The sequence below is a fragment of the Desmodus rotundus genome, chromosome 4, assembly GCF_022682495.2.
Source record: "Desmodus rotundus isolate HL8 chromosome 4, HLdesRot8A.1, whole genome shotgun sequence".
Taxonomy (NCBI): Eukaryota; Metazoa; Chordata; class Mammalia; order Chiroptera; family Phyllostomidae; genus Desmodus; species Desmodus rotundus.
The window spans coordinates 50284496-50299346 of NC_071390.1; the positions used below are offsets into that span (position 1 = coordinate 50284496).

The 14851-nt window shown below is 56.2% G+C and overlaps 1 protein-coding gene across 1 annotated transcript in view; it reads left to right on the forward strand.

Moving 5' to 3' along the window:
• Window positions 1-14851, forward strand: part of LOC128779165 (cadherin-23) — a 327551-nt gene that overhangs the window by 45141 nt on the left and 267559 nt on the right. The window contains exon 3 of the mRNA XM_053923246.1: window positions 299-376. Coding sequence (XP_053779221.1) covers window positions 299-376 — 78 coding nt within the window. The remainder of the gene's footprint in view (window positions 1-298; window positions 377-14851) is intronic.

Consider the following 14851-nt stretch of genomic DNA (forward strand, 5'->3'; position numbering starts at 1 on the left):
TTTTATACCCACTTTTTCTCTCAAGCCTTTGAAATCCTGTGTGTGTTTCACACTTCGACACATCTCAGTGTGGGCCAGGGCTCGATAGCCCCATGTGGCTGGTGGCCTTGCTGATCACACAGCCTGACGGCTATCAGCCTGTCTACTGGCATTGTCCCATTTGCCTCGAGGAAGGCGGCTGTGGCACTGGACACAGATTCAGTGTCCTCTGCAGCCCCAACAGCTCTGTGTCTCCTGGGAGAACGCGTGGAGCTGGCATGCGGGTACTTGACTGACTCTCTTGTCCTCTGACTTCCAGGCCAGGTGAACCGGCTGCCCTTCTTCATCAACCACTTCTTTGACACATACCTGCTGATCAGCGAGGACACACCTGTGGGTGAGTTGGCCCAGGGCTGGTGGGCATGCAGGGTGGCATGGGTGGGCTCCTTCCCCACAAGTGAACGTGATCTTAGAGACCAAGACCATCTTCTACCTGTTACTGAAACCATGGTGTCCCTGATGGGTGTTTATATGGCTTCTGCTCGGCCGCCTCCAGGGATGGGGCACTTAGTATTTCCCATGGTGGCTCATTCAAACAGAGAGGAATTCTAAGTAAAAAAGAGTTTGTCACATTGAGCCCAGGTTACTGGCTTTCATTTCTGCACCAGTTTTGTCCTACAAAATGTTGTTTTGCCTCTTCCTTGGAAAATTTGAAGATGGAAGCCATTGTAGACTTTGTTTTATAGCCTTTCATACTCTTCTGTGATGACTGCATTTTCTGCATCGCATAGCCTGTTTTTGGCATTAGGAAAAAAATGAACTGTTTAGGAGGGTCGCGAGCATCCTGGTGTTGACCTCTCGCACACCCCCCCCCCCCCCCGCCAGCTTGTCACCTCATCACCCAGGTCTGTCCTAATGAGGCCCCTCCCCCGGACCTGGTTCCTACACCTGTAACTGAAGCCCTGCGCGCATAGTCCCATGGCCTTAGTTCAGCTCTAGGGACCCAGAAGTCTCTCAGGCATGGAGTTGAATTGAACGAACTCGTCTTGCATCTGTGCTCATAGCAAGGCACACTTTCCCATGAGCATGCATGCAAACAACGGTGCCTGGAAAGGCCTGCCCACCTCCGCAACACCCTCTCCTCCGTCCTCTCGATCCCATAGGGTCACTGTAGGGAAAGGGCCTGTAATCGGGGGTTTCCTAGACACCGGTCTGCCTGTGCTGTGGGTGCGAGGGCCGGGCTGTGTGCCAGAAGCAGTGCCCTTCAGGGGTCGGCATGGTCCACCTTTCTGGTGCACCGTTTGTACTTAGAAATGAAGCAGGTGGCTTGGAGAGGGGAGGGATGTTAAGGTATTTACCTAGTAGGTAATTTCAAACACCCTTGTATATAAAACCAAACATAGGTGCGTGGTAGAGTAGGTACAAAATCCCTCTGCTTGAAGAGGGGAGCCTCAGGCAGGCCCCAGACTCCCCTGCTGCTTGTGAGCGTGCGTGCGGCCCCTGAGGAGGTCTTTCCTCCCACTCTTCCCGAGGGAAGCTTCTTTGCAGGTGCGTGCCGGACACAGCAGGTGTGTTTCTGACTGTGGTGGTCCCTCCTTTGGTGGCCAGCAGCCCCTACAGATCAGCACTGTGAGGCTGAATTTGGGGACTGGGGTTTGGGAATCTGGGTGTTTGAAGGGCCATCTAGGAAAGTGGTTGCCTGCCGCTTTGCAATGTTCTTCCAGAGGCTTTGCTCACCTTCTGGGGAGAGGGGGGTGGAGAAGGTACCTGCAAGCCTCTTGGGGGCCCTGCTGAGCTGATTCCTCTCCTCTGGGGTGGGCTAGGGGATGTGCTGTGGGCTCCTGGATCCATCTGTGGCCCTCCCCACACTGAGACCTGGCACGGAACCCGCAGAGGAGGCGCCCAGCACACATGTATAGGTAACCACATAACTGTTAGCAGCATTTGTCACTGTTAGGGGCTCCCCTTTTTTTTTTCGGTTCATTCTTCAGTTGATCAGCTAGGTGGGGTGCCTGCTCTGGGCCAGGCCTGGGTGCATCGGACCCAGAGAGGAATTAACAGGAATAAAGAAATGGTTGTCGGGGGTAGTAGGGACTAAGCTGCATGTCTGGTTAAGTCCTCCCAGTGGGGGAACGAAAGAGGAGGGGTCATCTCTCTGCAGGTAGGGCAGAGGCAGGAGGAGGCTGCAGAAGAGGTTTTGGGAGGTGGTGACAGTTGAGCAGAGTTCTGAATGAGGCCCTTCCCTTTCTTTCATACACTATTTCCTATGACCGATTTTCTTAAGTGTCTGTTTTAACTTCATCCTCCTGGAGAGCCATTTGTTGTGGAGGCAATATACTTGGGGCAGGTGGGACATTGAGGCAGAGGTGTGGCCAGCCACTGACTGACCAGAGCTGCTGGCCAGAGGAGGTGAAGGCCCCTCTCAGGTGAGTGGTGTCGGCTTCTTTGCCTCCTCCGTGACCCTGCATTGCCGTGCCAGGCCTGAGTGTGGGGTCCTCAGAAGCTGTGGTTCAGGGAAGGTGATGGGTGGAGTGGGGTGGACGTTGCTTGGCCAGTGCTAACAGTGACAAGCTTGGGGCTGGAAGTTCCCCAGTGAGCCCCCCAGCAGGCCCTGACTTATCTTCCTCTGGCTCTGGCTCCTGATTGTCTTCAGCCAAGGCCATCATCGATGGGCCTCCGGGAGCAACTCCCAGGGCTGCGTCTGTGAAGGGTACACGTGGAGTCACAGCAATGGTGTCCGTCAGTGTGGGGGGGATTGATCCGTGACTCTAGGGGGCAGTAGGAGTGAGAGGACTCGGTGAGCTGGAAGACAGCTCTGCTCGCGTCTCTGGGCAGGGGTGGGTCCAGAGCAGGCCCGGCCCCCTCCTGTTGCATCAGGAGCGGGCAATGCAGCTCTGGTCTGAAAGTCATGAGCCTGGTTTCTGTTCCTTCCTGTGTGACCTTGGACACAGCACTGCCCCTCTCTGAGCCTCTATCTCCCCGTCTCACCATTGAGAGGTCATTGAATAGATGGGCCCCATGGTCTTTGTCTTGAGCAGCCTGGCAGGCCCCAGATGTCTCCACATGGGACAGGCCTGGAGACCTCCACTAAGCGCCGTCACCACTAAGTGCTGTCACCTACACGAATGGCCCGGGGTCATTCAGGGGGGGTATGTGGACTCATGTGAATGGGGCAGGGGGCAGGCCTCTGACCAGGAGTGGCCAGGGTGACAATAAGGGTTGAAACAGCTTGTCGAGGGGACTCGCCCTTGGCCTGCCACTTGGCATGGGGTGGCCTAGAGAGATGACTTTGAGATTTGGCCCTCACTAACCCTTTACCATCTGGATCTCAGTGTTACAATCTGCAAAGTAAGGATGGGGTAGCCCCATCTCTGTATTGTTGGGGTATTTACATAGGATACCGGTAGCTCCCAAGCCTCCATACCTGGAATGTTCTATTGTTACTGAAAGAATAGGCTATGTGTGGCCAGGGATGGCTGGATGGGCTGTCCTGTCAGCCACAGGTGTGCAGCGGGGACAGACAAGCCCATGGAGGAGCTGGGTCCAGTGGGGTGCTCAGTAGTAACGGCCAGAGGCAGAGCCCGCACCTGCTGGAAAACGTCCACTCGGCAGGCGGAGGTCGGTGCTGGGGGCTGACCAGACTCCGGCTGTGGCACTGAGTGTCTCCTTCTGCTCGGACACCCAGTGATGGGGAGTCATCGTCTTACAAGGCAGCTCATTTCTGTGCTGAGGGATAGTCCTGGGAATGAAAAATTCTTCCCAATACATGTGTATTTTAAAGATTTTATTGATTTATTTTTAGAGAGAGGGAGAAAAAGAAGGAAAGAAACATCAGTGCAAGAGGAAAATATTGAATGGTTGCCTCTCACATGCACTCTGACCAGGGACTGTACCCACAACCCAGCCCTGCGCCCTGACCGGGAATTGAACCGGCAGCCTTTTGCTTTGCGGGGCGGTGCCCAACCAACTGAGCCACACCGTGCAGGTGGTGTGAATTAATATGAATTCTGTTTCCGTGGCACTTCTACCCATTGACCACTGGAGTCCTACAGAATAATAATAGAGCATATGATATACAATATAAACGTATAATACATATTATTATAATGATATTTATTGAGTGCTCAAGGCAGTATCCTAAACGTTTTGATTATTTCATTTTTAAGATTCCTGGTAAGAATCGGAGGCAGAGCTTGGCTACAGGCTCCATCAGTATGTAGTTTCTGTGAACGTAGTTTCTGCGAACGTGCTCTCCTGGGTTAAAGAACAGGACATCCATCCACCTGTAACTGTCCAAGCCTTTCCATTTTTAGTGCCTCCGCCTCAATTCCTGACAGCGGGCCAGCGGCCCCGTGCCCAGGAGCAGAGTGGGAGGGCACGGCGCGGCCACCCGGAACCCCTTGCAGAGGCTGCGTGTTCTCTCACTAGCGCCTCACCTATCTCAGCTGCCGATTCCCTCTGCGTGATGTCAATTTTGAAGACCATCACCCAGCCAGAGAAGACAGCAGTGAAATGAAGTCATTAAGTAGCTACGCCCCCCTCACCCCCGCCCAGTCTGTTAACCCTCGGGGCCCCATCCCTGTGTGTCTTACTCCGGACATGCACATCAGTCGCTGGCAGCAGGGCCTGGCATGGCAGGCAGAGCAAGGGCAGATCAGGGGCTCAGTGTCTGGTCTGGCTAGTTGGCATTGCCTACACCTTGGCCTTGGCTGTCCACGGTGAATGACCACCTGGCACCTTTCGGATGAAAGACAGGGGCTGCCAGGGTGCTGCCTCCAGGTCACCTCCTGAATCCACTCCATGCACTCCACCAGTATTGCTCATGTCGAGAACACTAGTGACCCATGTGGCTAAACCCCGTAGTTAGTCCTCAGACCTTGTGACCTCTCAGCAGTTGATCTTTTTCGCTCCTGGACATCACCCCTCTGGCTCCTCCTTCCCAGTCTCCTTGGCTGGTTGCCCCACACTGCTGGACTTCTTTGCATTGGAGGCCCCAGCCCAGCCCCTGTATCTCTTCTTCATGTTCTCGCTCCCGTGCGAGGTCCTCTAGTTCAGGGCTGTGGATGCGTCTATATGCTGGTGACTCACAGGGGAGACTCCAGACTTGTGCATCCACCTCTGCTCATCACTTCCCCGGATGTCTCAGGGTGCTCCGGAGCGATCAGCATGTCTAAAGCCGAACTCCCAATCTTCCCCCTCACCTGCCACTTCTGCAGCCTGTCCCCCCTCAGTTAGTCACAACTCTATCCTTCCAGTTGCTCAGGCCAGAAACTCAGGGTCAATCCTGACTTTTCTCCCTCACCTCTCATCCAGTTTATCTGGAAGTCCTGTTGTCTCTCGCTTCAGAATGTTTCCAGAATCTTCTTACTTCCCACCTTTTCTACTCCTGCCCAGCGGGTCCAAGCTTGGGTCATCCCAGCAGCTCCTGAATGGTCTCAGCGGTTTCCCTGCGGTAGCCTCTTCTCACCATAGCAGCCGGTGATTGAGTGGTTCTTTCCAACCTGAGACAGAGCCTTTCATGAGGTCTGCTCAAGTCCCCCCATCCCTTTTAGAACAAAAGCCAGCGTTCTCGAACAGCATAAAGGCTGTCTGCAGTCCAGGCCCTGCTACCTCTCACACCCCTCTGCCCCCCTCCCCCCGGAGCACTCTGTTCCAGCCCTGCTGACCTCCTTGAAGTTCCTTGAGCAGGAAAGGCAGGTCCTGACCTCTCAGCCTTTGCAGGCGCTGCTCCTGCAGCCTGGAATGCCTGCGCCATGATGAGCCCATGTCGGGCAATTAAGTCAGGTCAGAGGCCGCCACCTCTGAGGCTCTCCAGGCAGGGTTCAAATGCGGCTTCCTTCCCTCTCTGCTGGTCCCAGCTGGGGTGCTGCTGTTATTCTGTTGCTCATCTGTCTCCTCTGTTGCTCTGTGAATGCTTCCAGGTAGCCAGGGCCATATCTGGGTCCCCAGGGCTCAGCCCCGTGTCTGGCTTGCATCTGGGGCTTAGGGTGCCCTGGGGAAGGAGTGGAGTCTGGAGTTTGTGAGCATGTGAGGGAGACCTTGAGGCAGGCCTGGGGATGGTTCCAGGACCGCTCGCCATCCCTCCTGGAGTCCCAGGCCAGACACCCCCCTCCCACCAGTGTGTCAGCAGTGAAGTGTTGGTGACAGCAGGGATAGCTGCCCAGGCAGTGGGCCCAGGAGAACTTGTCCCCTGAATGGCACAGACGCTGTGCGTGCCTGCGCTTGCGAATGGCAAAGCCTGCTCTGTGCTGGGGGCCATGCTTTATCACCCCAGCTGCCTGCCGGAGTCGTGTGTGGCATATTTGCTGGGGGCCCTTGGGGAGGTGAGCTCTGGATGGCTCCCGGGGAGGGACACGGAAGCAGCATGAAGTCCGGCTGGGAGGCACCACGCTGACTGAGGAGCTCTGAGAGGGGAGAAGGACATCTGGTCCATCTGCCTCAGCTGCCACCGATCCCCCTACTTCAGGTTCTGTAGGGGGTGGTGTCCCTCAGGATGGTCACTGAGGTCACTCCTTTACCCCAATTCTAAACACCCCTGGCCAAAAGGCTCCCGACTGCCCGAAGGAAGGAGGGAGAAATCTTTATCACAGCCTGTCACCCACCGCTCCCTACAGGCTCCCCGCTTTCTAGCCACGGCGACCCACTTGGCACCCTAACATCTCAGGCTGTCTTACCCCTGCACCTTCACCCATGCTGTCCCCTGGGCCAGGAGTGCCCGGTGAGTTCCGACTCATCTGTTCAAGTGTCGCTCAGATGTCGCCTGCTCTGTGAGGCCCCACAGCCCTCCCCCCACCTCACCTTCTGTCTGCTTTGCATTGGCCTCCATGAAAGCTCTTAGCGGGTTCTGTCTTGCGGTTTGTGTGTAACTCCCCATTGGCTGTTCATTTTTACTTACTACTTTTATTAATATCGACATTACAGTTCATTATAATTTCCATATTCAGGTATAACGCAGGATTGTGGGTGATAGTATTAGCGAATGTTTATTGACTGCCAGCCTCCTGCTGGGGCCTCGGGGAAGCGTGTTGAGTGCATGGCCTCCTGGAGACCCCCGGGTGACTCTTGCAGAGAGGCGTCATCCTCTCCATTTCCCAGCTGTGCGAGCGGAGCCTGCGTGTCCCCTGTGCCAAGCACAGCGCTGGACACAGATGCTGGTTGAGTGAGTAGGGGGACGAACGCAGGAATAAAAGGGTGTGTGGATGGTGACTGATTCCACTCCCCTTGTTTCCCTGTCCCTCCGTATGCCACCCACCCCCAGACTGGCACGCAGGAAGCCAACTTCCCCAGGCAGACCCCCCAGCACTCTCAGAGCATCTTGAGCCACAATTCAGATCATAATGCCCATGCTAATCACCTACAGGACTAAATTAGTCTTGTCAGGAGCCATTAAGGCAGGAGCTGGGATTCATTAGGATGGATCGGGCCCAGGTAGCGGCTGGCACCACTGCCAGTCGGTGCTGATTAATTCCTCTGCAAACTTCATCAATGCCCAGCTGTTTCGTCTGGACCCAGGGAGAGCAATTTTCAGGTGGGCTGACCCCACGTTCGCAGCCTCAGCAGATGGGGAAGCTGTGCCCCTGCCAGCAAGAGGACACCTCCCTGCAGGCACCACCCCCCACCCCCGCCCAGCACAGAGTGGGGGGCTGACGTGCGTGGTGGGCTGTGTGGGCAGCAGACACTTGGGGATGGCGAGATGTCTGGGCATGGGATTCTGGAGCAGACGTGGAAGGGGTAGGTGACAAGGGAGTCTGGGAGGTCTCGGTACCTAGTCACTCTCAAGGGGCTGTCCCGCCTTCTCTGTGCCTTTCTCCCACTGTATCTTTAAAGGAAGAAATCATCTCTCAGAAGAGGATGGAGGGTGACATGCTTTTTCTCTTAACCAGAGAATTCCTTAGGGCTGACACAGGGGACAGGGGCCTGTGGTACCCCAGAGGAGTTCCTCCGCAGGGAATCGTCGGGCTAGAGGAACGTGCACGTGAGGAGTCCGATGGGTCCCAACATCAGCCGGGTGCAAGCTCCGAGCTGATGTCACTTTTCTGCCAACCACCCGTGCAAAGGCAGCATCGTCCAGTACCTAGTAACGATACACACAGGGGCGTGTGTGAGATAATGATGGGTGTGAAGGAGGAGTTCTCGTCTTTGGTGGAAGTTAAGGTCAGTGGGAGACCGTGAGGCTAACAGCCTGCATTCTCCACCTCACTTTGGCCCCCCCACACCCCAGGATCTTCAGAGGCCTATGATGAACCCCTAGGACAATTTGATGACTACTATCAGTCAAATAGTCCCACTTTACAAATGGAGAAACTGAGGCCCCAAAGGGGGAGCTTGCCCAAGGGCCCCAGTGAATTACTGTTGGATTGCAGTCTGAAGCCTTCCCTGAATTCACACAGCAGCTGCAGGAGGAGTTCCAGGGGGCTCTCTCTGCCCGTGCTGCTTTGGGGCCTGGGGGAGAAGAGGCACCTTGGGTTGGTGGGACGAGAATGGACTTGAGTTTGACGAGAAGGCTCACGGTGCCTCATAGCTTTCATAGTCTGGGGGTAGAGTGCTTAAGGAGGGGAAGGGAGGTTAGCCCAAGGGTTCCTGGGGCTAGGGACGTTGGGGACAGGAGGCATGGTTTTAGAGGAGGGAAGTGACCCAGTATCTGTCTGATGATCAGATGCTTGGACCCAGGGGCCTGGGCTTTTAATGTCCTCACAGAGCAGGGACTTCCCTCTTCCTTTTGGGAGGTGAGGGGATGACTCGTAGGACCCCTGGAGGGGCCTGGATGCCCTGTAGCCTTGCCTCCTCTGCCTTTCTCCAGGACAGCATCGGCCGTCAGAGAGGGTGAGAGGACAGATTGGTACCCTTTTGCCCTCTTGAGGCATCTCATGGGCTGTAGCCACTCCCAGGAGGCCCCTGCCTGGGCACATCTACAGCCCCAGCTGTGGACTGCCCCCTCGACACACGGGTGGGGGTGGGGCGGGTGATTTAGATGCGGTCGGAATAACACTAATGATAACGATGTGTGCCACCTGTCATGTGGGCAGACTCTGAATGGCCTGCACTGCACACCCGTGCCAGGCTGTGCTGGGGAGTGGGGTGGGGACACACATGTTCAAGATGTCTGGGAATATGGCAGCTATCTTTCATTATGTAGGTACTCTGTGTCTATCTAAGCTCTTCCTGCTCATTGCTTCATTGAATCCTTATAGCAAACCGAGAAAGTGGGCCTCATAACCTCTGTTATACACATGAGGAGGCAGAAGCTCCAAAGGGGTAACTTGTCTAGGGCCACGCACCTATGACGGAAATTGGACTTGAACCTACTGCCGCCTGCCCCCAAATCCTGTGCCCTTCACCACAACTTTGGGATTCTGTATGTAGGTCATCGCCTTCAAGGAGCCCCAGTTTGGAGTGGAGAAGAGGACCAATAGCAAATGCCCAGTGAACCCCAGGCGAGTGGCGGCATGAGCTTCAGGGCACTGCTGATGCTTGGAGGAGGAAGGAGTTCGTTCTGGGCATGGGGACGGAGAAGGCTTCGTGGTAGAGGCGGCATTGCGTGGCTGGGTTTCAACAGGCTGAAGCCGCAGGAGAGGCCTTTCAGAAGGCGACCAACAGTGCGGCAAGCAATTCGTGTTGTTTTGTGTGGCAGAAATAGATGGTTGTGGTTAAAAATAAAAAATAGCGATAGTAATTAGTTAGCACTTGTGTTTTACTATTAGATGAGCTGCATGATCTCGTTGAATCCTTAACAGCAACGATGGGGAGTCCTGCTCTGTTGTGACCCCCATGTTACGGTTCAGAGAAATCAAGCAAGCTGCCCAAGCTGCCACAGCTGAGTCAGGGTTTGAATGCCAAGAGCTCAGACTCCAGTGCCCACCTGTGGATTCTGTGGGTCTTTGCTCAGTCTGTCACCCAGGAAAGGGTCTCAGGGACCAAGGGTCCACACTGGAGAGGCGCTGGATCAAGGGGCAGATGCTCCCAGGTTGGGGAGAGTGCTTAGCACAGCTTCGTCTGGGAGCACAGGCCCAGGACTGGGCCAGGCGGCTGGGTCCCAGGCCTGCTCTGCTCTCATGCAGCTGTGTGAGCTTGGGCAGGTCCATCTGCCTGTCTGGGCCTTGATTCCCTGCATTACTCAGAAGATGCTAGTCCTTGATGACGTCCTACACAGAGTTGGAGTTACTGCTGAGAAATGATTGGGGAAAAATAGATGAGAGTGTGAGATTAACCAGGTTGCTTGTTCCTGGGCTCGCCGAGCCTTTTCCAGTGACCAACAGTGAAGCAGGTGGGGGCCTTGGCTAACCGTGCTGGGGCCAGGCAGCAGGCACCTGCTTTAGGGAAGTTGGGGGGCTGGTAGGTGAGCCTGGCTCGGCCGTGTCCGTGCGTGAGGATGTGCTGAGCTCGCAGCTACCAGGATCACTTGGGCTCCCTGGGAACCAGCTGAAGGTGTAATGTACAGGAGCTGAAAACCCTCCAGCTGGTTGGGGAGCCGGTGGTGGGCAGAGCTGAATTTGAACTTGTCACCACTCTCCTGCACCTACTGTTCTTTACATGGCTCAGAGGACCTGTGAGCCTGACTATTCGGCTACAGTTTAGCCCAGAAGAGGAAGTCAAGTCTTTTTGTCAGTACTTGACCAAAAAGAATTTGGACACCCAGGGAAGTTATCTGTTGGTTGGTGCAAGGGTCACCTTGAAGGTCCCTCACCTGAGTGCCTCCCCCTGTCTCCCCTTGCCCACCTGTGCAGAGTACACAGTACACCCAGCACTGGGAGGTGAAGCACAGGGTCTGGGTCTGACCCCAGCTCTACTGCTTACAAGCTGTGTAACTACTGGCAAGTCCCTGAGCCTCTCCGAGCCTCCTTGTCTTCCCCTGGAATCGGGGATGATCGTACTTGCCCAGCTGACTTCACAGCGAGCTTCAGGAAAGAGCTTTAAAAACTAAATTGCTGTACAAATAGCGGACATTGTTTTTTATTGAGTCATTTGTCTTTAAGTGCCTCCTCTTCCAAGAAGCCCTCCATTGCATCTTAGGCAAGTGTGGACTGTATCACTGACTACTTATCCTCTGTCTGTCTCAGTTTACTCATTGGGAAAGTGGTGATGATGATCACACTGTGTATATTCACAGGATTGTGGTAATGACTAAATGAATTAATTTGGGGCATTTAGAACTGTGCTTGGCACTAACAGGGGCTAATATTAGGTTATCATTGACTAGTGCTTTCCCAACTGGGCAAGAAGCAGCCTGGGACAGGAATTTTGCCCTAAGTGGCCAAAGCCCACTGTGCCCAACCATAAATATGTGGTATGATTTTATGCATTACTTTTCTAGGGGGCATTTTCACTTTCCAGATGGAAGAGACTGAGGGGCCCCTGGTCCACCTCCCAGCTTGACCAGGAATCCACTGGCCACAGCTGCCTGCCAACAAGTGGTGTAGGCACTGGGTGGCCAACTCCCTGTCTCACCAGGCAGTGAGCACCACCCACCTAGTAACGGGCCACCCGCTTCCTGCTGCTGCTGCCCACTCACCCTGGTCTGCTCAGAGCTCCCTGGAGTCAGCCTGTCCCTCAACACACACTGGCTGTCCACGGCCTGCAGACAGGCCTGCCCTTCAATCTGCTCGGCTCTGCTCTGGAGTTCCCCCGCCCTTGCAGCTAGCCCTCGGACTCAGGACAGACTTCGCTCACCTTCGGCCTCTTGGTTACCCTCCACTGTGCCAGGCATGGAGGAGTGTTGTCTGCTCATGCCATCCTCACGGCTCCCTGGGAAGGAGCTGGTTCCTCAGACCATCTACTGATGAGAAAACAGAGGCTCAGAGAGGTTGCCACCTGCCAGAGGACTCACAGTCGTTGAGTTTCAGAGCTGGGTCCGAGGCCAGGTCTTTCTCCCTCCAAAGCCAACACTCTCCATTTGTACGTGAGTAGATCAGAGGAGGCAGAGAGAGAACCTTCCCGCCCCAGGGCTGGTATAGGGTCCTCACCCACCATCCCTTCCCTCTCTTCTGCTGCCTTGCTCTGCCTGCATATTCCAGTGGGTGGAGGGGACAGGAGCCCCAAACTCTGGTCCCTTCCATCTCCTTGCCCTCGGGTGAGGGACAGGACGTGCCTCAGCTGCCTCTCTGCCCCCACACTCAGGTGTCGGGGGCTGCCCATGGACCCTCCGTGCCCGGCTCCCTTGGTAGCAGGACTGGGTGGGGTGGGAGCCCTGGCACTTCGCAGGATTGATGTGGCCTTTGAAGAGGATAATTTAAGATGAATATGCTGGCGTCCGGCTGGGTGAGATGGAGGGATTATTGAGTGTTGAACCTGCTTCGCCGCATCAGCTGCTTTATGAGCTCTCTAGAGAAACCCTATGTTGTGGATAACTCAGCCCTGACAGGCAGGGAGGCGGCATCTGCCTCCCACATTCCCTGGGTGAGCAGTGCCGACTGAGCTCAGGCCCCTCGCTCACCCCGTTTGGGTGTCCAGAGGTGGGTCTGGCCTCACTGCAGTGAAGGTCAGCCTCCGCCCGTACATCCTGTGCTGCCCCAGACGTGGGGTGAAGGCCATGGTGCTCACCCGGGGGGCCCTTGCGCTGGCCTCCGGCTCTGGGCTGCCTCAGACAGCCCAGGTAGAGTGGAGGTGAGGGGACCAGAGCCCGCGGACAAATCTCTTTGGTCTCAGCAGCCTGTTACCTCCAGGGGCAGCCCCGTCTCATCGCTGCGGACACTGCCTCTGCAGGTTGACAGGTTCCTTGGCATGTCAGACTGGATCTGTGGTTCAGGGGCTCCGGGCACTATGGGGGAGGGGTCCTCGGGGAATCAGCTTTGCCCAGTGTTGGCACACGAGGGCGCGAGGTCAGGGGAGCAAAGCCCCGTGTGGGCCCTGGCAGCTCAACTCAACCCCGGTTCCTCCCGTGTTTGTCCTAATCAGTCCCTCCTGCAGCCCCGCAGTATTCCGGGGACCACCTGGGGTGCAGCCAAGCAACAGACTGATTCGTAAACTCTTGGTGGACAGGGGCTGTGGCTTAAAGCCTGGCGTGTGCAGCAGACTGACAGTGAGCACCGATGGCCTCCTTCCTCAGTGTGCCGTGGGGAGCCAGGCCCGGGGAGTGTGACACCGGTGGCACTGGTGCCGTGTACAATGACTCACGTGTCTGTCCCAGCCCCAAAGCACATTTGTCCCTGGGCTGTGCCTCCTTTGGCACAAAAGCCTTTCTGAGGAAAAGGCACCTAGAAGGGGAAATGACAGGCACACTACACACGCAGGGACAGCTTCGGGACAGGAGAGCTGAGGCTGCAGGGCCTTCCCTGCAGTGGGGTCCAGAGTAATAACTCACAGCCTGTGCCTGGCGGGGCGGGGGGTTGTAATCTGGCGCTAGCACAGCATTCTGTCATTTTAAACACAATCCATGTCTCCTCCATCCACACTCTTCTCTATGCGCTGTCCTGTCACGGGGACTTGGAGTGTGGCAGTGACTTGGGAAGAAAGCGACTTCCAGACCCTGTGCTGGGTTCCCATGCCGCTGATTCCCACCATAACCCAGGAGGGCGACTGCTGGCTCACTGTGTAGAGGGGGATGAGTTAGTGACCTGTCCACTGTCAAAGGACCCACTCAGTGTTGGTGCCAAGGACTGAGCCTGACCGTCTGACCCCCGGGGCATGCCTGGCTCCATCCCCACTGTGTGCCCTTGAGTACGCTGCCTCCGTTTCCCCACATGATAAACTGAGGATAACAGGCCTCTCCCAATGTGTTTTTCCCTCCTGCCAGCAGTACGGAACCCCTGGAGGGCATGTCACAACTCAGGCGGCTGTCTACATCCCCCGAGTTTCCAAGGCAGTAGGTCTGGCCTGGGGCCTGAGAATTTGCATTTCCACACGTTCTTAGGTGCTGCTGCTGGCCCAGGGGCCCCACTTTAAGACCCCTGCCCTCGCCATGCTGCTTCCCCCGCTCCAGAATTGGCCCCTGAGCCTGCGTGTGTCCTCCCTCCTCCAGGCCTGCTCAGTTTGCAGCCCTGGGGGTGCCTGCCCTGTCGGCGCTGGCTGGACTCCCTGGACCTGCCTGATGCATCTCCTGTGCTCTCTACACCTCAGCTGGGGCTCATGCTCGGGTCACAGGTGTGTGACTTCAGAGGGAGCCCGAGGAGGATGGGAGATGCAGGGAAGCAGGGGAGCCAAGATGCCCAGATGCCCAGCATGTCTTGTCCCAGCCCCACCTCCTGTGTTTACACAGAGTGGCTGTGCAGCAGCGGACATAATTACTCCTGACGGCCTTCATTAAAAGCTCTGTGGCAATTTACAGTCAATTAAAGAGAAGGAAGTTGTTTCCATCCTCAGTCCCCCCCCCCCCCCCCCCCCCCGCCAACCTGCTTCCAGGGAGTCCTGCCCAAGGAGATGTGGGTCCAGTGGGGGGGGAGGGGGGTTATTTCGGGCCTGAGCAAAAAGGAGGAGGAAAATGAGGGGAGTGTGGCTTTTGAAGCCAGTGAACCCACTGTCCTCAAAGTCAACAGCCGAGCCATCTGTCACCAGCTCCTGGCTGAGCGCTCCCCGTGTGGCATCTGAGGCCCAGAGCCCTGGAGGAAGGAGCTCTGAGCCCTGGCCCTGCCCCCACCATGCTGAAGCCTCCCTCAGGGCCTTCACCTCTGGAAGCCCCAGCAGTGTCCTCATCTACAAAATGGGCCTGGCTTCCAGGCCTTCGCAGAGCTGTTGTGACTGGTAGGTGGAAGCTTGCATGTGGTGAGCGCGGGGCCGGGACCCCATCAGGGGCTCAGTGACAGGAGTGGCAGTTCCTGTTCCACCTGGGAAGCCGCGCCTGCCTGCACAGGTGCTCTCTGACAGCAAAAGTCTGTTCCGACGTTGCGGCGCGATGCCCCCCAAGTCTGGCTCGGGCCCTGCCTCGTCCTTTGGGCGCAGG